This window comes from Montipora capricornis, chromosome 9 (genome assembly GCF_036669925.1).
Source record: "Montipora capricornis isolate CH-2021 chromosome 9, ASM3666992v2, whole genome shotgun sequence".
In the NCBI taxonomy this organism is placed as follows: domain Eukaryota; kingdom Metazoa; phylum Cnidaria; class Anthozoa; order Scleractinia; family Acroporidae; genus Montipora; species Montipora capricornis.
In genome coordinates this window covers 23,123,819-23,146,318 of record NC_090891.1, presented here as the reverse complement: position 1 = coordinate 23,146,318, position 22,500 = coordinate 23,123,819, and the positions used below count along the sequence as shown (strand labels likewise).

At 40.5% G+C, this 22,500-nt stretch overlaps 1 protein-coding gene and 1 non-coding gene across 2 annotated transcripts in view; both read right to left on the bottom strand.

Annotated features, from left to right (window-relative positions):
• LOC138015238 (uncharacterized) overlaps positions 1 to 19,598 on the bottom strand; it is a 27,511-nt gene extending 7,913 nt beyond the window's left edge. Inside the window, exon 1 of the mRNA XM_068862202.1 lies at positions 19,320 to 19,598. Coding sequence (XP_068718303.1) covers positions 19,320 to 19,538 — 219 coding nt within the window. The 5' untranslated portion in view covers positions 19,539 to 19,598. The remainder of the gene's footprint in view (positions 1 to 19,319) is intronic.
• On the bottom strand, positions 13,897 to 13,969 carry Trnas-gga (transfer RNA serine (anticodon GGA)). The gene has a single exon. It is a non-coding gene; the product is annotated as a tRNA-Ser (tRNA).
• Positions 19,599 to 22,500: the final 2,902 nt, after the last annotated feature.

Sequence of the window (22,500 nt, the reverse complement as noted above, 5' to 3'; positions counted from 1 at the left end):
TCTTGTTCAAAAATTGGTCTGTAGAACAATTGCGTTTAATACGAAGAGCCACCCCATAGGGAATTGCACGCATACAATGTGATGGGTGCGAACTCGAAAAAGGTAAATAAAGATGACTATCGGTTGGCTTAGCATAAATATCAGTGATTATAAACCCATCTTGGAGGTGCAAAGTAAGATCTAGAACGTTGAGGCTACTCTCCGAATATACCAGTTCAAACTTGATGGTGGGATAGAGTGAGTTAATATACTCCGTAAATTCTAGCAATTTCGTCAAACCAAGAGTCCAAAGATCAAACACATCATCTCTATACCTCCACCAAAGCATAGGCTTGCTTGCACCTCCAAGTTTAGCCTTCTCGTCAATTAATCCCATTGCCAAATCGGCGTAACTACAGGCATTTTTGGGGCCCATGGCAGTGCCATGTTTCTGAATAAAATTTTGATCTGCAAATTGACAATTATTGATTTGAAGACAAATCTCAACGGCTTCGACTATACAATCCGTAGATGGAAATTTATCTTTCCTAGAATCAAGCGCCTTTCTAACAGCTGAGATTCCTAGGTTATTATCAATGTTGGGAAACATAGCCACAACATCCCAAGATACAAGCAAACTACCAGGGGGTAGGGGACCTTTCTCAGCATTTAAAGCCTGAATTTTGTTAATTAGATCACTTGTGTCTTTAACGAATGATGGAAGGTTCTGTGCTAAAGGCTTGAGATAGAACTCGGTGAAGGCAGAAAGTCTTTCGATTGACGTTCCACAGCAGGATGTAATTAAGCGGAGTGGATTGCCCTCTTTATGTGTTTTCACATTACCAAAAGCTACCCCTGGTTTAGGTTCCAAATTGGTAACCCATGTGGCAATCTCTTGACTTATCTGCCCTTCACCGAGCCATTTGCGTCCCCAATTTTTGACCTTTTCAAAATGCTCCGGTGTTGGATCGCTATTCACCTTATTATAATGCAAGTTGTTGTTAAGTTGCCCTAACATTTTATCTCGATATTCTTCTTGATTAAGGATTACAAATCTGGAGCCCTTGTCTTGAATTCTAATTACTTTATCACTAGACTTAAGATTACGTAGTGCTAACCTTTCGTCTTTAGTTAAGTTGTCCTTGACAGTTCTCAGATTTTGGGGTTCCAGGATATCCTTTCTCACATTATTGATGAAGACTTCGACTTCTGGAGAACTACACTTAGGAGGCATCCAATTGGTAGCTGAAGGAATAGCTGGCAAACGATCATCAACTTTCCTTGGGTTTTCATCCGGATTTCTGCCATGATGGAAAAAGGCGAGGCGGATTCTCCTTTCAAATTTATCCAAATCATCGATTACCTTCTGCCAGTTGACATCCTTTGACGTAGGACAGAACGCTGGTCCTTTAGTCAAAAGAGAGCGCTCTGCATCGGTGAGTTCAGAAGATGTTAGATTAATGGGATTTAAATCCGGCAAGTTGATATCCGGTCTTGCCACCACATCGTTCTCATCACGAGTAGGGGCTCTGTTACTGGTCTGGGAAGTTCTTCGAAACCTCCTCAACCTGATTCTTGGATTCTCCGGTGGTGTAAATTGATCTGATGGCGCTGGGTTGTAGGGAGTGGCCTGCCGAAACTTCTGTCGCGCTCTCCTCTTCAAATCAATCTCTACCTTTTCCATTTGTCTTTTAACTCTTCTCCAAATAGTCTTGGCGGCAGTTTCCTCGTTGTTGTTGAAAAGCAGTTCACGTTCAAAATGTATTTGCCTCTGTAGAATTTTGGTCTTCGACCAAACCGCAGTAGAAATGTCCTTCAAAATATTGAGAGAAGCGCTGAGTGAATGCTGTCTACAGGACTCTTTTAAGCTCCCATTATCTTTGTCAAGTTGCAGTTTAAAAGGTAGCTTTAGACCTTTAGGAATGCGGCTTCGTTTGGTGCAGCGGACCAAGAAATAACCGTGGTGCTTGTAGCGAACTAGTTTGTGCCAACTGTTGTATAAAGAAACCGGTATGCCGGACAACAGAGCCATCGGATCAAAATATGATGCAAGGTAAAGCAAGATAAAAATGTTTAGTGAGAATAAAAGCAGTTTACCCAAAGCAGTTTAGCTTTTTAGCTTTTTTAATTTTTAACTTTTAAACTATCCTGAAGAAGGCCGAAGGCCGAAACGTCGATTAAACGCTGAAACTGTCAAGAGTTTGTCTCTTCGTCGTTTTATTATACCTATCTACAGTTTTACGGAGAGACACGTATCCTCTGGATCCTCTTACTGGGAGTTCATCGTTGGGTAAACTGCTTTTATTCTCACTAAACATTTTTATCTTGCTTTACCTTGCATCATATTTTGATCCGATGGCTCTGTTGTCCGGCATACCGGTTTCTTTATACAACAGTTGGCACAAACTAGTTCGCTACAAGCACCACGGTTATTTCTTGGTCCGCTGCACCAAACGAAGCCGCATTCCTAAAGGTCTAAAGCTACCTTTTAAACTGCAACTTGACAAAGATAATGGGAGCTTACAAGAGTCCTGTAGACAGTATTTACTCAGCGCTTCTCTCAATATTTTAAAGGACATTTCTACTGCGGTTTGGTCGAAGACCAAAATTCTACAGAGGCAACTACATTTTGAACGTGAACTGCTTTTCAACAACAACGAGGAAACTGCCGCCAAGACTATTTGGAGAAGAGTTAAAAGACAAATGGAAAAGGTAGAGATTGATTTGAAGAGGAGAGCGCGACAGAAGTTTCGGCAGGCCACTCCCTACAACCCAGCGCCATCAGATCAATTTACACCACCGGAGAATCCAAGAATCAGGTTGAGGAGGTTCCGAAGAACTTTCCAGACCAGTAACAGAGCCCCTACTCGTGATGAGAACGGTGTGGTGGCAAGACCGGATATCAACTTGCCGGATTTAAATCCCATTAATCTAACATCTTCTGAACTCACCGATGCAGAGCGCTCTCTTTTGACTAAAGGACCAGCGTTCTGTCCTACGCCAAAGGATGTCAACTGGCAGAAGGTAATCGATGATTTGGATAAATTTGAAAGGAGAATCCGCCTCGCCTTTTTCCATCATGGCAGAAATCCGGATGAAAACCCAAGGAAAGTTGATGATCGTTTGCCAGCTATTCCTTCAGCTACCAATTGGATGCCTCCTAAGTGTAGTTCTCCAGAAGTCGAAGTCTTCATCAATAATGTGAGAAAGGATATCCTGGAACCCCAAAATCTGAGAACTGTCAAGGACAACTTAACTAAAGACGAAAGGTTAGCACTACGTAATCTTAAGTCTAGTGATAAAGTAATTAGAATTCAAGACAAGGGCTCTAGATTTGTAATCCTTAATCAAGAAGAATATAAAGATAAAATGTTAGGGCAACTTAACAACAACTTGCATTATAATGAATAGCGGTGAATAGCGATCCAACACCGGAGCATTTTGAAAAGGTCAAAAATTGGGGACGCAAATGGCTCGGTGAAGGGCAGATAAGTCAAGAGATTGCCACATGGGTTACCAATTTGGAACCTAAACCAGGGGTAGCTTTTGGTAATGTGAAAACACATAAAGAGGGCAATCCACTCCGCTTAATTACATCCTGCTGTGGAACGTCAATCGAAAGACTTTCTGCCTTCACCGAGTTCTATCTCAAGCCTTTAGCACAGAACCTTCCATCATTCGTTAAAGACACAAGTGATCTAATTAACAAAATTCAGGCTTTAAATGCTGAGAAAGGTCCCCTACCCCCTGGTAGTTTGCTTGTATCTTGGGATGTTGTGGCTATGTTTCCCAACATTGATAATAACCTAGGAATCTCAGCTGTTAGAAAGGCGCTTGATTCTAGGAAAGATAAATTTCCATCTACGGATTGTATAGTCGAAGCCGTTGAGATTTGTCTTCAAATCAATAATTGTCAATTTGCAGATCAAAATTTTATTCAGAAACATGGCACTGCCATGGGCCCCAAAAATGCCTGTAGTTACGCCGATTTGGCAATGGGATTAATTGACGAGAAGGCTAAACTTGGAGGTGCAAGCAAGCCTATGCTTTGGTGGAGGTATAGAGATGATGTGTTTGATCTTTGGACTCTTGGTTTGACGAAATTGCTAGAATTTACGGAGTATATTAACTCACTCTATCCCACCATCAAGTTTGAACTGGTATATTCGGAGAGTAGCCTCAACGTTCTAGATCTTACTTTGCACCTCCAAGATGGGTTTATAATCACTGATATTTATGCTAAGCCAACCGATAGTCATCTTTATTTACCTTTTTCGAGTTCGCACCCATCACATTGTATGCGTGCAATTCCCTATGGGGTGGCTCTTCGTATTAAACGCAATTGTTCTACAGACCAATTTTTGAACAAGAGATGTGAAAAATTTAAAGGATATCTGTGCTCACAAAATTACAGCAAGGAATTAGTGGGCAGACAATTTGAAAAAGCATTAAGCAATGAGAGGTCCGAACTCTTAACAAAAAGAGTCAAGCCAAAGAAAAAGGTTTTTCCTCTAGTACTTGACTACAACCCAATTCTTCCAGACATCCAGCAGGTGATTAAAAAACATTCCCACTTACTTAGATTGTCTCCTGAGCTTTTAGAGATTTTTCCATCAAAGTCGATTTTTCCAGCTTACCGCAGAACAAAAAACCTAAAAGAAATCTTAGCTCCATCTAAATTTCGGAACATTGAAGCCAGAAATGAAACCTTGGAAGATGATCGAGGTTGTTGCAAATGTAACAAAAGATGTGACCTTTGTAAACATTTTTTGATTCAAGATACTAAGTTTAAGAGTTTTGCTACGGGCCGCATATATAGGATTAATCAGAAATTAAGCTGTACTTCCAAAAATGTCATTTATTTGGCTGCTTGTAACAAATGCAAAAAGCAGTACGTGGGCTCCACTTCAACAGAATTTAAGGTTCGTTTTCGTAACCATAAATCATCAATGCTTAAGAACAGAAGAACATGTGAGCTGGCGGTCCATTATAATTCTTTTGAGCATCAAATCTGTCAAATTAGTTTTATTATTATCGAACAAATTGTAAACCACAAAAATGCCACCCATCTTGAACAACTGCTCCTCACCAGAGAAGCATATTGGACCTCACAACTCTTTTCATTATATCCACACGGTCTTAACAAAAGGCGTGAATTCAAATCCAAAAATCGTATCTGCTACAACAGTTGACTTTGTCTCTATTGTAGTGTAAATTCTTCTCAGCCCAAATTTGTTATCATCGTAATTTTTGCTGTCTGTAGGACCTCGTTAGCTCCCATCTAGCTTTGAATGTTTCCAGTTTGTAATCTTGCCCTTTTGTTTTGTTAGCCTTCACTTAGTCGTTGTTATCTTTGTTCAAAAACTCTATTGGGGGATTCTGTTATGTTTGTGTTTGGTTTTTCATTCAGGGGCTTTCGATTGGGAATCTATTACATTGTTTAGGGGCCCTCTCTGAGGACCTTGTTATGACATTGACCCGCACATTCACTCAGAGGCCCTCAATGGGGAGTTTGTTACGTAATAACACGATTTATCTAATTAGTCTGTTTGTTCCTTTTTATCAATTGTTTTTTGTTTTGCCTAGCTTGTAATTAAGACCTTTTCTTTTGTTACGTAACCTTAATTTCCATTTTCTGTGTACTATATAAAAGCCCGTAACTCTGCCACTCACAACCATTGTATATAGCTTTTTTAATTTTTAACTTTTAAACTATCCTGCTGAAGAAGGCCGAATGCCGAAACGTCGATTAAACGCTGGAACTGCCAAGAGTTTGTCTCTTCGTCGTTTTATTATACCTATCTACAGTTTTACGGAGAGACACGTATCCTCTGGATCCTCTTACTGGGAGTTCATCGTTGGGTAAACTGCTTTTATTTTCACTATATATATATATATATATATATATATATATATATTGGCTATCTATCATCTCATATCCAACGCGCGCTCATGGAATCATTGTTATATATATCTATATGTAACCATGAGCGCGCGTTGGATATGAGATGATAGATAGCCAACGAGGCGCTTAGCGCCGAGTTGGCTATAATCATCTCATATCCAACAAGCGCGAGTGAAATAATTGTTAAATTGTTTTATTAAAAACGCCCCCAAAATATAGAAAACTAGACTACAATAAAAATAAAAAGGCCCAAAAAATCACGCAAATGCTTGCCGTGTTTGTAGATCATGGTATAATGGCTCATAACCCATGATGGCTTAGTTTTTAATAAATATAGTATATATAAATAATAATTGTCAGAAAGGAAGAAATGTGACAATTTGCTTCAGGCAACAAATCGCAATTGACATCGCCAATTGCAAGTATATACAATTCCTTATTTTCGGCGTCACTCGGATTTTGGTAATATTCTTTCGAACTCACCAAAAAGATCAAGTGGAAAGCTTGGGGATCGATATCAGGTCCCGACTAGGAATGGTGTAATCCGTAGCTTACTGATTTCGACAAAAAGACACTCCAACTCATCGTTGTGTAAATCATCTCGCGTTCGATAGTTAAGATTGGTGCACAAGTAAATACAAACACCGCCACCATTGCTTCCGTTAACTTAAAGATCTTTTCTGACCAGTTCAAAGCCAGGTAAATAGACTCCGTTATTATGCACTGTAGAGTCTAATTTAGAGTTGTTGATCACTAAAATATCAACTTTAAAAGAGGACACAAAAACTCTACGTTCGTCAATATGGGACAGCAGACTATTGGACTTACCGCGGTCATCACACTTGAAGGCATCAGCCGAATCGGATTCCCAGACGGCACTGTCTCAATTTACACGTAAATAGTTAATAAAATTCAGAGCAAGACGCGAGGTGCCACCCTTGTTTAAGCGAAGGCTACTCCGATTAAGGTTGAAAGTTGCTGAAATGTTTGAATGATCAATAATAAATCCTCATGCCATTTGCTGGCAAAAACTGCTTAAGAACTTTATTCACAGCAGGAACTTTACTGGCCAAGGCTTCATCATCAGATCTACTGATGAGACTGGATATTGTGATCATGGAGGGGGATTCCGAAGTAACTGATTTGGCTAGATCAACCAATTCGTTTGCACATTCACGAGGAGAGTTACTGGAAATCAAACTATTAGTTCCTACATGGATAATAATCTTGTCCGGGTTTCTGCGTAAAAGTGGCTTTATATGATCCTTCATGTCTTGCGTTGTGCATCGCGGGAATGTAGCTATTTTGACTTGCGAGTTCCTGGACATTTTGTGGCTTTGAAGATATTTAAGTGCAGAGTCCCCTGCTATGATAACCTTCTATAGGCAATTGGGCTGTGTTTGATCATGATCATTTGTAACTGATTCACTTAAAACAGTTTGCATAGTTTTGAGCCTTCTACAGTCTTCGAGGACTGAGATGACGACGAAGATGTCTCTTGACCATTGTCACCGCTATTTCAGTGCTTTTTGATAGGTTAAATTTCTCACATCTCGTTCTTCATTATTTCGAAGCGGCTCAAAACTGTTTCGAGTTTCAGTGATATTAGCGGGCACTGACTTCTGATTACGTTTTGCATTTCCATATTTACCTCGCGACTTATCCACTTGGACCCAACAGTCTCTTAACCTTAATTGATTGTTATCAACTTCACTCTTTATGCATCAGTCAATTCCAGCGGTGCCCATTCCCCCCCCGGGTAACCGCGGGGCATTTGCTGAAGTTGTCAGTCCCGGGGGTGGGGCATTCGCAATTTTATTGCGGCCCGGGGGCTGGGCATTAGCCTACCCCCGGGCATTTGACACACGTGTTTTCGAATTAACATGGAAGAGTTTATCGGAAAAGACGAGGCCTTCGTTAAAGACTTGCTTGTCCGTCACGGACTCGAAAAACTTGTGGATGTTTTTAAAGGTATGTTTTCTCAATTTTAGGTATTTCTTCATTTATACTTGTAAGCATATGAATATATAAAAGCGACAAGGTGAACTAATATCACAAAACAATCACTGACGTGAAGACTGCGTAAACTCGACTACTTCGCATTTCGCATTCAAAACTAGCCTATTTAGGATCAGGGCTAGAGTTGCTTTGGATGGGTTGATTTTCTCAAGGCGTTTCATAACACCAATATGGTCGATAGCAATGTCTGGCATATCAGGGAATTCACTCTGCCCTACTGTTGGTAATATAGGGCTCTCATTGGTAAAAACTCTGGTGTACGGTGTATTTAGCACCTCTGCCTTCAATTTAGGATCTGCTATGTCTACTTTGAAAGGATGATTGTTAGAGAATGGAGAAAGAATCCTTGATATAACTAAAAGGTCATGTGTTTTGCATCAGAATGCGACGAAGAGGTGAATACGACTAGTTGTTGTTGTTGTTTTTTTGTTTTTTGCTTATGCATTGCTCATGCATACGTATGGGATGTTTATGTTCTTATGCAAATTTTGACAGCCAGTATTAAATCACAAAAAAAATTCAAGTAATCTTTATTTTGAGGTTTCAACACAATTTGTCACTTAAAAAAGGCAAATATCTATTTTGAAAAATAATGTTTTTACAATAAAAGGCGACTCGGGAAAACCTTGATCCGTTTCTGTAAGCCTTCGATATCACGTGACGTGGTCTTTCTTTCTCTCTCTATCAGTCTTACATCGACCATGATCTAGTGCCGGGGTGGGGACACATAAGCTGTGTAAATGCCCCGGGGTGGGGACGAAGAAAGAGGGCAAATGCCCCGCCCCCGGGATCGTCGCCTTCCAATAGGCGCCTGTATTCGCAGGCTACTTTGTCTGTCAAGAATCAAAACATCTTAAATGATCTTTCATCGCATTTTACGCTCTGTCTTGATGATCGCATCATTTGAATTCGCAACCCTTCAGTGTTTCATATAACTCCGCTTTCATGAATTTAAAAATTGCTAGGCTAGTTTTGAATGCGAAATGCGAAGTAGTCGTGTTTACGCAGTCTTCACGTCAGTGATTGTTTTGTGATACTAGTTCACCTTGTCGCTTTTATATATTCATATACTTACAAGTATAAATGAAGAAATACCTGAAATTGAGAAAACATACCTTTAAAAACATCCACAAGTTTTTCGAGTCCGTGACGGACAAGCCAGTCTTAACGAAGGCCTCGTCTTTTCCGATAAACTCTTCCATGTTAATTCGAAAACACGTGTGTCAAATGCCCGGGGGTAGGCTAATGCCCAGCCCCCGGGCCGCGATAAAATTGCGAATGCCCCACCCCCGGGGCTGACAACTTCAGCAAATGCCCCGCGGTTGCCCGGGGGGGGGGGGGGGTGGACACCGCTGGAATTGATTGATGCATAACAACAAGTTGGTGTATGTTCACCGACAGAGCAACCTCCATCCCCCCCCGCCTCCCCTCCCCCGTCTGCATTACTTAAGAACATCCCACGAAACATCAACAAACGTCTGAGTCTTCGATGAAGTTGCCACCCCTTACCAAAAAGCGCTTTTAAAAAAGGATGGCGGACACGACCACAGGCTAAAATTCAACCCAGAAAAGAACCAAACAAGGAGAAAAACCAGAAGAAGAAATATCACATGGTACATGTACAACCCTCCGTGGGACTTGAATGTTAAAACAAACCTGGGAAAGAACTCTCTTCTCATCGTTGACAAATGCTTCCCCAAGAACCATCCATTGAACAAGATCTTCAATAGGCACACATGCACTGAAATTGAGCTTCTCTTGCACGCCAAACATGAAAACAATAATTGGATCCCACAACAAAAGCGTTCTTTCAGCATACACCACCCAAACACCAAACACCTGCAGAACAGCATGACACATGTAACTGTAGAAGAAAACCAGAATGTCCGCTTGATGGTAAATGCCTCCAAACTAATATTATCTACCAAGCCATTGTCACATCCACTGATACAACGACTGACTCATACGTTGGACTAGGAGCTAATTTTAAAGAACGCGTCAGAAACTACCAGTCATCTTCCTGGCATGCCAGCAAGCGAAACGAAACGGAATTCTCCAAGTACGTATGCACCCGTCAAGATTGCAAAATGCCCTACAAGATCAAGTGGACAGTGTTGAAAGAAATGTCTACCTTACAACGTTTCTTAGAAATGTGGTCTGATTTTTAAATGCTCTGATCCACCCGAGTTAAAAACACAAGCACAAAACCACTAGGTTTATGCAGTTGTTACCTGCTTGTAACGCTTTGATCTGGATTGCCTTCGTAATTACTGGGTTGCCAGACCCAGTCGAAATCTGCGTTTCATTTCTCTGCATTTTTTTCCGTGTCATGAAAAGTCTTTCGTGTCCCTCCCCTGCTAGGTAGTGTCTTGTGTGTAGTACAAAGCTCTGCGCGTGCGTTTGGTAAGTTTGAGGAGGTACTAGAAATGCATAGATGTCATCCGGTGGACACAGTAGAATATTCAATGGCGTCGAAAGTCATTGTAACGGGAATGGCGTTTTAGTGGATCTTGAAAAAAAATATTCCCTTATGGAGCTCAATAATGGAAAGTCAATAGGATAAAGAAGAAAGACGGTGAAAAATACCATCTGGAATCTTCAAAGCAACGAGTAATAGTCTTCCCCAACAATTGCCTCATTTGCCGTTGGATATCATCAAGTGAGCTTTGTTTCTACTGTTATTTGGCTAGCTGTGGTGTTAATAAAAGACTGAAACCAAATGGCAAATTATGCATGCGTTTAAAAAGGAATCGAACGCCTTGAATGCATCACATTGTTTACTCGAGTCGCATTTCAGTTGTCTGGCAATTTACATTTATTTTGGACTCAACTCTGCATAGTCTTCAGGTACAAAAAAAGTTGGAAATGTGACAGTGAAGAATTATTTGAAAGAAAGCTTGTTGTCTCTTTTGTGCTTCATTATGCACGGTCAAGGTTCTTCCGAAAAGGGTTTTAAGATCCTGAACTGTGAGACTGAAATTTATTTAATTGCTGTTGTTTCTTGTTTGCACGCACGTATTTAAAATAGGAAGGGTTTTTTGCCGCTAATGGCAAATATTTTGTTTGTTTCAATGAATTTTTACGCTGGAAAAGGCTTTTGTGACATTTTTCGTCCAAATTAACGCCTAAAAATAAAGCTTTTTAACGACCTTAAAGTGGAATATTTTTTGTTGCGTTCGACGAAAAGGAGAACGCAAGCCTAATTTCGTTTTTGCGTCATGTGTCTTTCGAGTTGGTGTGCGTGTGTACGGCTATGCAGAATTTTTCGAGATTGCTGTAAGGACACCAAAATACCGCCCCCCCCCCCTCCTCCCCCGCTTGATTTTTGCAGGGGCATGTGTCGACCGGGAAACTGGTGCGAACTTATGACGACATTTCACCTCGTTATCGTTCTCGTTTTCGCTCTCGTTTTAGGGTATTTTTATATTCATTGTAATGCGCATTTGATCATTTCTGTATGGATTTATGCGCAATAGAAGTATTAAGTTAAATTAAATTACATTAAACTACGTCACATTCTCGTTACATGTGATAAGGCATGTGGCGAACATGTGAGCAGGCCATGTGAGCTCGTCTTCATGATACAGTCGCAGTAGGCTTCGCCATTTTGTGCTCTCAGCGTTGGATTTTGGTAAGGTTAAACGCTTCGACGGTAGCATTTATCGAAATCTGAGGGAATTGTCTTTGTTTATTTTATATCCTAGCGAACACGACTTTGGCTTTCCATGGCTTTCAGGATGTTAACCGTGGGAACAGCTATATTTTGATTGCATTTGTTGACTAGTTATAGTCGCGACAGATACATGCATTGTACATGTAGCTCTTTATCCGGTCGAATACTGTTTGAAATCGGTGGAAAAGTACTCTGAAGGCAAGATCCATAAGGGTGAGGTTAAACCAAGGAACGGCAAATCATGTAAATATTGTCTACTTCATTTATCAGGAATAATACTTGAATCAGTTGAAAGGAGTTTGTTTACGCTGACGATAAACGAGCAGACGATTGCAAATGTTTGCTTATGTTTGTGCCGCTTCCAGCCGAGAATAATGTATGTTAAATATACTTTTACAAACTACCTTTTACGCTTAAACATTTGCAGTTAATGTGACAACATTTAGCACGAAATTTTGAAGGGTAAAAATTGTGAGCCTACTGGAACTGGCCTTGTCACGCAACGTATCAACAAATCGCAGTTTGTACAGGGTACCACTTAGCTGGAATCAGACTTTGACATTATGTTATATCTGTCTGTAAAACCTTCGTTGCCGATCAGTTTAGCAATAGACCGGCGTTGAAAGTCAGGTAGTGAAATCATTTGTTTTAGGTATATTAATTTACGTGACGGCGTCGAACGCACTCTCATAATCTTTGATTAGAGTTGTTTTCAATTGAGTGTCGAAAGTAATTAGTGAATTACTTTGGTTTATAATTACTTCACTCAGTGATTGGTTCAAAGTTCTCGCGCCATTTTTTTCAACCAATCAGAAGTGAAACCAAAACCAATCGTGGCTCGCGCGTGCACATTTTGCCGCGCTTTGTGTCGGCTACGTGTAATTACTTCGAGTTTTGATTGGTTTTCTGGATAGTCTCAGACCTTTTTGATTGGCCAAAGTAATTACTTTGGTTTTGGTTTTACGACACTCAATTGAAAACTGCTCTTACTACTAGTAATTTAATTGCTGGCGAGCCTTAGTGAGGCAGCAGCCTATTCTTGATATTAGCGAAAAAAATCAAAATTTGTGGAATGTAAGATCGTAAGCATGCGCAGTCGATTGTGGTGTTATCATGTCTATAATCCGTATTGATACCCGTGATGACGTCACGTGTCTTAGGTATATACTCCATGGGAGAATCGTACAACCTCACAGCCTTCGAGTCGAGTACTTTTCCAGTAGGTCGTCATTGATCATCATTCAACTGTATCGTACATGTTCAGTCTTTGAACCTCTTACATTTGACCACCGAGTCAAATTGTTCTTCAACGTCTTCAACCGTTGAGCGAAGAGAAAATCAATTCTCGAGGTAGACCACGAGCAGTCGTCTTTCTTACCTTAGCGCCACGCACGACGGGTTAAACTATTATTTTATGCAAATTAATGGTGAAAAACGAGGCGTGTCACGCAATCGCGTGCTCCACTATGTCAAAGAAAAATAAGAGACTGCTCGCAGTCTATTCTCAAGCACGACAATAAACTTAAATTGTCATTTGATCAACTACGCGCAGCATTTCTCAAAAGATAACTCTTTTCTGAAAAGGAGCCAGAAATTTCAGAAGAAAAGAAGTTTAAATTCAAGAAATGAACTGACATGCCATTGTTTTGAAATTATCCCTTTGCTTATTTAAGGGGGTAATGTGACGAAAAAACACGATTTTTCAAAAGGTCTCAAATCCTCGAGGAAACGCCGCCAAAGTGGTGTATACGCTTTGCACATAATGAATTTAACTTACTTTCACCAACATTTCAATGTTATTACGTCGAAATACTTGTTTTTCATAGCATCCGCCATTTTTGGTATGTCGCCTGCATACTTATTCGGGAAAGCCTGGAGCAAGGACTTATGACGTCACTTACTCAACAAATCGCTCGCTGCTACTTGAGTGAACAATGGAAAATATGTCTGAAAGCGAAGCTTCGTCTTCTATCGACCATGATTTCTCGAAAAACATTCTGAGTCACTTACCTGTGATTATGAATATTTAGACTCGTAGCTACTGAGGAAAAAGCAGCCGCATATCGACGGGAAAGAGCTCAAGAAGAAGAACAAGAGGAATGCTTGTTTAACTGATATCAGATGGTATGTTGAAGTCGTGAAGATGAGTTCTTTGGGTAGGAGTTTCCTTGCTGTTCTAAAGAAGTAGCGGTCTTGAGGGAAGTATCATTTTGCTGCTTTTCATTATTTTGTATAAACAGAAAATGACTCAAGTGAAGCTATGATCTTCGCAGTTATGAGAGCAATTTTTGCAATTGCGTAGAGAAGCCTGAAAAATTCAGGACTTCAACGGGGTTTGAACCCGTGACCTCGCGATTCCAGTGCGACGCTCTAACCAACTGAGCTATGAAGCCACTGACGTTGGGAGCTGGTCATTTGTGGGTTCCAATGGTCCCGTGAGGAATGAATCAATGATGAAATGGTATATGAAATGAATCATATATGAACTGCGAATATGAAATCAAGTGAAGCTCTGATCTTCGCAGTTATGAGAGCAATTTTTGCAATTGCGTAGAGAAGCCTGAAAAATTCAGGACTTCAACGGGGTTTGAACCCGTGACATCGCGATTCCGGTGAGACTCTCTAACCAACTGAGCTATGAAGCCACTGACATGGGAGTTGCTCATTTGTGGGTTCCAATGACTGTTCCCCACCAAATAATGAGAATTCTTGAATAGAGATGTATACTTCTAGCTGGATAAACATGTTAATTTTTAGAATATTATTCTTCCATGAACATATAATGTGCTTTCCAAATTTAGGAAATGTATATACAGTGCACATATATACACAAGGCAATACATACAAGCCATAATAAAAAAAAAACAACTCAGTTAAACTTCATTAAAAAAATTAATGTTGCAGAACAAATACGAATTTCTGAAACTTAAACGCCTAAAAACACTAATGATTTTGAAAATTCTATGCGGCATGAAATCAGCCAAACTATTTAGCAAATGAGATAGGTCCCTAGAAATGAAAACAGTTTGTAAGCTCAAACTAACATGAAAAAGAAATTCTCTTGAGGAGATGGTGTAGATCTTAAAGTGAGTGAAATTAAATAAATGAAAAGTGTTACACAAAAACAACTTTTGTAATTAAAATCTATCACTGTCCATTTTCCATTTTCCTGGAACTAATTCAAAGCACACACCCAAAAAACCAGCATTAAACAGGGCTGTTATTAAATTTTCACCTGCAATATATAAAAAACTGATTCTAGTTTTCATTTCCTTCACAATGTGAGGTCAGGTTTAACATCTGGTACAGGTGAATGTCCTTTATGGCAGCCCTGTGAAAACTTTCAAGTGTGACAATTTAATTGACCACATTAGTAATAGTACTACATACCGGTAACATAACATGGTTTGCCACGGTGTGACTTAATTGCCTGACCCTTGCCTGACATGGTCATGTTCTGTACTATTTCTTCCTTGTTGTGCGACAAATCAAGAAATGGACTCAGGTATGTTTACGTGTCAGGGTTGCATTAAGTTTGAAAGTAGAAGTGACCTTATGACAGAGTGAACGTGCACCCCTATATATAGTCTAGCTTTTGATCTTGAGACCTCCTTAGAGCAATAGCGGGTACTGTACTCAGTGCAAGACAGGTGCTAGTACCCAGGTCCCAGCTTCTGGTAAAACCCCTGCATGTAGGTTAGTTCAAGCTCCTGTGGTGGTGCAACTGTTAATACATGTAATAAGAGGAATAATTGACTTTAAGCTTAAAGAGTAGAGACACCTTTCTGTACAGGACATTTTTTTTGACAATACTCTCAAGAAACTCAGTGCAGACATGTCGGCTTTCTTGGATACTCTAGGTTAACCATGTAATGTACCCCAAACAGAGCAGAAATTAAAGACTCTGTAAGTATGAACTTACTTCCAGAAGCATATGAACATCCCCACTTAGAACTGTTTAATTTACATAATCGTTTAAGTAACATTGTCAAATTCCTGTGGGAGAGCAGAGAGATGCATACCGAAAGGTCAATGAAATTATGTATCAAGCAAAATTAAAACTGTAAAAGCCAAAAGTTCTTCATGAGGTTAAGACTAATCATCCTTAATGCACTTTATATTCCATTTTTCCAGATGATTGGAGGTTAGTACTTATTTTGAACCATCAAATTTGACAGATTGGATGTAACAATATTATATATATACATTGTATATTATCCTGAGAATGTTCATTTCCCATCTTACCCCACAAATAATGTCATCCTTTCCTCACTACCAAAGGCAAAAATTTCAAAACTTGTATGGTGGCCAGCACCATACAAGTTTTGAAATGGTACTATTCTCTTCAACTCTCTGACTAGCAATGCAAAAAAGCCTAAGACTGTTGATTTTAACACTCCAAACGGAAACGGATACTTGTTTACAACCTTGAAACTAAACATTTCTTTTGTTGGCATAAAAAATAACTTACATTAGAAACTATTGACAATTGTAAAAACCAACATGAAGAAGTCAGTCTGACTTCAAAATTAAAATAGACAGTATAACTTACTGACAAACTTAACCGTCAACTGACAAAATTTAAATTGAGGGGATGTTTGGAATACCTTCTCAAGTGACTAATAGGGACTTTAAGATAGTGGACAACGGTAAGCTGGGACGGTTGGATGCGTATACTGGAGACTTTGAACGGGTACGGTAGAAAGGCGCGAACACGACCGTAGGACGGTGGAATGAGCAGTCTTTTGAAGAGGCGAGAAATTATCTTGTAATTTCGTTTGCAGAAGGTTCAATTAGCGAGGAGGAATTTCGTATTTTATACTCTGAATACGAACCAGTGAATCCTCTTTATCCTTACTGGGAGATTCCTTGGATTCTAGCGAGTGTAAATGCGCTAAGGAAAATTGGTTCATAAACAAAAAATGCGGCTACAATTATCTCTTTTACCCTTCTTTTCTGCTTTCCTCCTGTGTCATGGTTGATTATGGATAACGCTACATTGAGAACAAGCAAATTTTGGTTTGAGCCGCGATGTGGCCGAGTGATGTCTTTGAATGAACACAGAATTTTCGCTAGATTTTTTCATTTCAGCGATAGATAAATCAAGAGAAACACAACCAAATGCACATTTAACCCATTGGGTGATCGGAAAAGACTAAAATAGTGCGAATAAGTATGGATCAATTCGTACCGCTTTCACCGTTGATTCCACGACGAGAAATCCGGCGAAAACATACTGTCCCAGAAGCACGGCGATCAAATGTCACGGGGATTTTGCGTGATATGACACTCCTCTAACCGTCCCAGTCTACCGTCGTGTACAATCTTAAAGTCCCTAATACCGCACAGTCTGCAATGTTACCGTCTCCTTTTGCTTCACAAAATAGTTGTAATTTATCGGAAATATAGGCTTCTGTAAAGTTGCTCCAAAACTCACTGTAAAAGCATAAAGTCTGTGTCAAGATCATGAAACTAAATGAGCCAGGTATTTCATTGATGCCAGCACTTAGCTCTGTTTTCTGTAGAGTAACAAGGGGTATCACTGATCCCCTTTAACCCATTGACCCCTGGGAGTGAGACTTGACAGATTTTACTCTGTCTAATGCCAGGGAGATTCTAGTCGTCAACTGGGGTCATCCTAGGGCGTTTGAGGTGTCAATGGGTTGAGCAGTCAAAAACTTTGTCCCTTCCATTAAATGGGATGCTAACCGATCACAGAATTTGTCACAAAGTCTATCAAACATTTGTCGGTATTAAGTTGTATGCGGGTACATATAGAGAGGCAACATGGATTAAATAAAGTTAGAGAAAACTGAGAGATGATCAAGACGAACCTCGTTCACAGAGTCTCTTTTCTCTGCCTTCTTTGTCCTCATCGACAAAGGAGGCAGGTTGGATAAAGACCTTGCCTCAGTTGTTCAAAAAGTGAATAGCGCTACCCACCAGGCCCCAGTTGTTCAAATGATGGATAGTACTATCAGCTGGATAAGTCACTCTCCAGTGGATAAGTAATAGTGGAACCAACTGCACTTTCCAGTGTATAGTGATTTGTCCGGTAGATAGCGTTATCCACCTTTAGAACAACTGGGGCCAGATAAATCACTATCCAGCAGATAAACACTACCAAAATAATTGAGTTATCAACAAAACAAAGTTCAAAGTTCAAGTTTATTTATTATTATTATTATTATTATTATTATTAGTAGTAGTAGTAGTAGTAGTAGTAGTAGTAGTAGTAGTAGTAGTAGTAGTAGTAGTAGTAGTAGTAGTAGTAGTAGTAGTAGTAGTAGTAATATTACATTAACCAGTAGATAATGGTTTATCCAGTGGATAGCACTATCCACCCTTCACACAACTGGGGCCAGAACTCATACAGTCAACAAACCTATGAAGTCTCAAACACTTGACCACTGTGGCTTTAATAAGCAAATAATAATTGCCACTGTAATTAATACTGTAGGCTGAGCAATTACGGACAAAAAAACTCCTTATGTAGTAGCATATTAAGGCACATGTACTTCGGAAAGAAGTACTTAATTACTCAAGAGAATGGTGTCATTATTGTAACTGACTTTTTATTTCATCATAAACGTTAAGCTAAGTATTTTCATAACAAAATCAACAACTGAAGTTTCCATTTTTTCTAAGTACATGTACCTAAAATGTAAGACAAGTTCCATTGGATGTGAGGTGTACATCTCATTTCATTGATTTGATTCTCTATATCTGATCTGGCCTCTTCTTCCAATGGAGGTTGAGAACAGTACAGTGTAATGAACCCAAATGAAATGCGAGTAAATTTTTCAACCTACCGAAAGGATTGCTTTGCATGCCAGAAAGACGGGTCTTCCACGATTTTTTCCAAAGCGTTCAACAACACTGTCACAAGCCAAACGAGTTCTTTTTGCATCAGTAACTCTTTCTCTACCCAAAAACTCATCTGCTAAAGGTTGTAGCACCTTTCCAAGAACTCACATGTACGTAAGTAACTATAGGAGAAGGTCTTATGGATTCATTTAATGATATACAGCACTTTGAAGACTCGGTATGACTACATTTTTAAGATATAATTACTCAGTGACATACGATTCCATTCCATTAGATTTAATAGGTTCTCACTCTTTTCTTTGGCTCCAAACTAATCAACGAACCAATCCAAACAATCATACGGTGCTCTGTGAAACCCCTCGCGGCACTCGCCTCGTGACCGAAATCGATTTTTATGCTCAGACTTTAAACCAATCAAAAACTTTATCCAAACGGATTATCGTAGAGTCTCTCGTAACCCGACCCGCTGGTCAAGGGGATCGAAGACTCTGGGAACGAGATTGAGAATCACTCGACTTTAGGCGCATGCGCAGAATGAGTTAAAAATTACCATATGAATGGCTATGATTGATTCATGAGTGCACCTCCGGGGTGGGACTGGCAAAGGAATGGTGTTTTCCTACACTACTATTGCAGTGTTCCTGATATTGAAGAGGGGGGGAGGGGGGGAGGACTTCTCGTTGAGGCTCTGTTCATTTCTGCGTGAATTATACTCAAACTCTGGAATCGTTCATTTCGGGGAGCATACAATTAATTGCTCAGAACTTATTTAGCAATTCTTCAATTGCATTGTAATTTTTCTTCCTTTTTCGGGCAATTAAGAATTGTGCGCAAACTTTCGTTGATTACTTGTCTACTTGCAACTGTAACGAGAACCTTTCTTGTATAAAAAACCTCCCTTTGGGGACCTCTTACCTCTTTCTCCATGAAGGGAGGTGCATTTTGTACGATTGGGTTTCTTCTGGCCTCTGAGTTGTCTTGTCTCTCATCTTCGTAAGCAGTATAACGAGGCCACCTCTCAACCTGAAGATCGGTACGTTCTTCTTGTTCTCCAGAAAGACTTGGACACTGCAAGTCGCGATCATATTCCCGAGGGGCTGGATGCGAGCTCGACGCTGCTGGAAATTGTTCCATAACCTCTCTTTGTCACGATATCCACTGCAACATCCACCAAGTTGATAATTGGTAGTAAAAGGCAGTCTGCTTTGTAGCGACCTCTTCTTTTAAAGGAGCTAAAAGAGGAAGGATACAACATAAACAACATAAAAAGCTTTCCAATGACGACTGATGGAAAAAAATCTATTAACTGGAACTCAATTCAAATAAAAATGCCACTGAGAATGGTGCGGTCAAGTTGGAAGAAGATCTAGATTGTTCCCTTTGAAAAGTGCACGACGTTTTTTTTACTGGAATGGCCAAATTAGTCGGAATTCGCTTTGTATTAGAAGATTTTCTTTGAAGGTTTAACATTAGGTATTTAGGTATTTAATATCGGTTATTTACTGGCGGCACGATCCATTTGGAGTAACGAAAATAAAGCCTTCGAGAAGACCGAACGTGACTTACAGCTTCATTGAAGTGGAAATTCCCTTTGTCCAAGCGCACTTGAACAAAGGACATGTTCGAAAGGAAAACATTGGCTCAATGGATCGATTCCAGAGAATTAACAGCTTTGGGGCCAGGGCGGGAAGAGGGCACAAAGATTTTTGTTTTCTTCCGAAATACACGCAGAATTTGGATAACAAGTGTGGGACTGGCAAAGGAATGGTGTTTTCCTACACTGCTATTGCAGTGTCCTTTAAGGTGGCTCAAAGCAGGAGCTTAAACCAATTTCAACAATTAAAGAGAATTTCCTGTTATGATTGCCGACTCTACAACACTGTCTTACGCAACAACAATGCTGTCAGTTGTACCATATGAGAATCTAATTATAGCTAAAATAGATGCAGGACTAATTGCCCCGAAATACGTCACCATAGAAACAGGAAAGCAATATAAAAACGCCCTTAGCTACGGAAAAAGATGAAATCGACCACTGATTTTCCTCGTGAGATTAGTTGGCTGCTCAGGGGAGAAATGGTCTGTTTAGCTTAGTTAACTGTGCCTCAACCAAAGACGTTTGAAGGCAGAACCGTGCCAGCAACTTATAACCATGGCATCTTAGGATATGTGCGGGGATTTCCTACTCAGTCGTTCGCTAATGTTAAAAAGCCGTTTGAGAAAATCGGTCGTGCACAAATTCGAAGACTTCTACATCCTATCAATCGGAAGTCGGAAGCATTTAGTTTCTGCCGTTGAAGACTGATCAAGCTGCTGGAATAAGGGCGAAATGCTCAGCTGATACCGTTTAAAACAGCCCTCGTGGCTAAGGTAAGGGGCTTACACTAATTAAAAAACTCTGAGCATCAGCTGGTGTCTATGAAGGTGTAGCTCGAGCGTGGTTTATGAAGCAGGCGATCTGGCAGAGCTTCTTGCCTTCCCCGCGGAGCATTACATATTCGAAACTCGATACGTCAACGCTAAACGAAGTCCACGACCACCTTCCACATGGATGCAAAACGTACTTTGACAAGTTCCCCTCACAGTCGCAAACGTGGGCTCGCGCCGTAAGGAGGCGACGCCTCTAGCCAAGTCAAAGAGGTCGATAACGGTCTCTGTCTCATCTATAATGGAGCTCTCAATACAAGTCAAAGCTTCTCCAAATTGACCTGGGGCGCGAGATCATGTATGCCGTGCATAGCGTACACTACTCTACGATTGTTTGGGCACTAATCGGCTCAGAAAATGCGCCTTCCACTTGGAGAGTGTCCAACGAATTGAGTAATTCGGCTGATGGTATCGTCGCTGTTCTGAACAACGAGGTGACCCTTCTAACTAGTCAATAGCCTGAAGATGCCAACAAAGAAAAATATGTTGCGTCAAATCCTCGCTCCGTGGTTTATGGTCACGCTGTCGGTTTGGAGGAAAGAAATCCCTTTAGGTGTTGGACTCCAGTACCTCTGTTAGCTTGGCCAATAGAGGTTTTACGCGGCAGTCACGTCGCATGTCAGGAACAATAGATTATTTTTCCCATGGGAAAAAATGTTCTTCCTAAGGCAAAACATTTTCATTGTTCCTGCCATGCAACATGGGATCACATGGCTGCCGTGCAAAACCTCTGTTGGAGGTTGGCAGGTGTCGTGTGATAACCTCCCGTGGTGCACCGTCTTGGGGGCTCGGTCACCAAACCTAGCCAAGTTGTGCTTTACTGTCTGTCGAACAGGTCACAAAATGGCCTTGTCCGAGAAGAGCTCCTCGCGGTACCCCCAGACATCCAAATGACGCTTAGTGGGGTTCTTCTGCTCTAAATTCATATGGCCATACATTGGATATCCACACCATTGCATGTTATGCAAAGCTTGTTGGGATGGCCTCCAAGTCAGTACGGGAAGTTGCTTGTAGTGATTATGAGAAAAGCAGTTTATCCTTTTTTTCACCTTTTGACATCTCCACCTTCACAGGTGTTTGCCCACTCCCACGGCATTCTGGCCTGTGGGCTTCCAGCAGTCTTGGAGGGCCATGGAAGCAGCGCTCACACTGAGAAATGATATCGCTCAAAGTGTTTTCTGTGGTCATGCAGAAGCTGTTTTATGTTTTTGATCCATCGCCGCTGGTTTACTTGAACGTCTTTATTTGAAAAATCTCGAAAACCAACGCAAATTCCATAAAGATGTCAAGATCTACAAATCATTAAATGGCCTTGCTCCAGACTCAAACCCCGCACAAACTATCTAAAAAGAAGTCTCAGCTACAGCGGTGCGGTGCTTTGGAATAATGTACCTGTCTGGCTGCGGCAAGCTAATTCTCTTAAGGAATTTAGGGCTGGTTGCCATAAAACGTTTAGTTAATTTATTATTGTCCCCGCACCCGCAGGAGGAGGCATCATAGTAGCTTGCGCGTATATAGAGTTACAGCGATTTAGTATTACATAAGTAGTGTGACTGTATCACCAGGAAAAATATCGACTTAAAAGCTGCAAGTGCGAACGAAATAATCGGGAATGATGACGTTTTCACATCAAATGCCCGCAAATAAGTCTTGGGCAATGATGACGTAG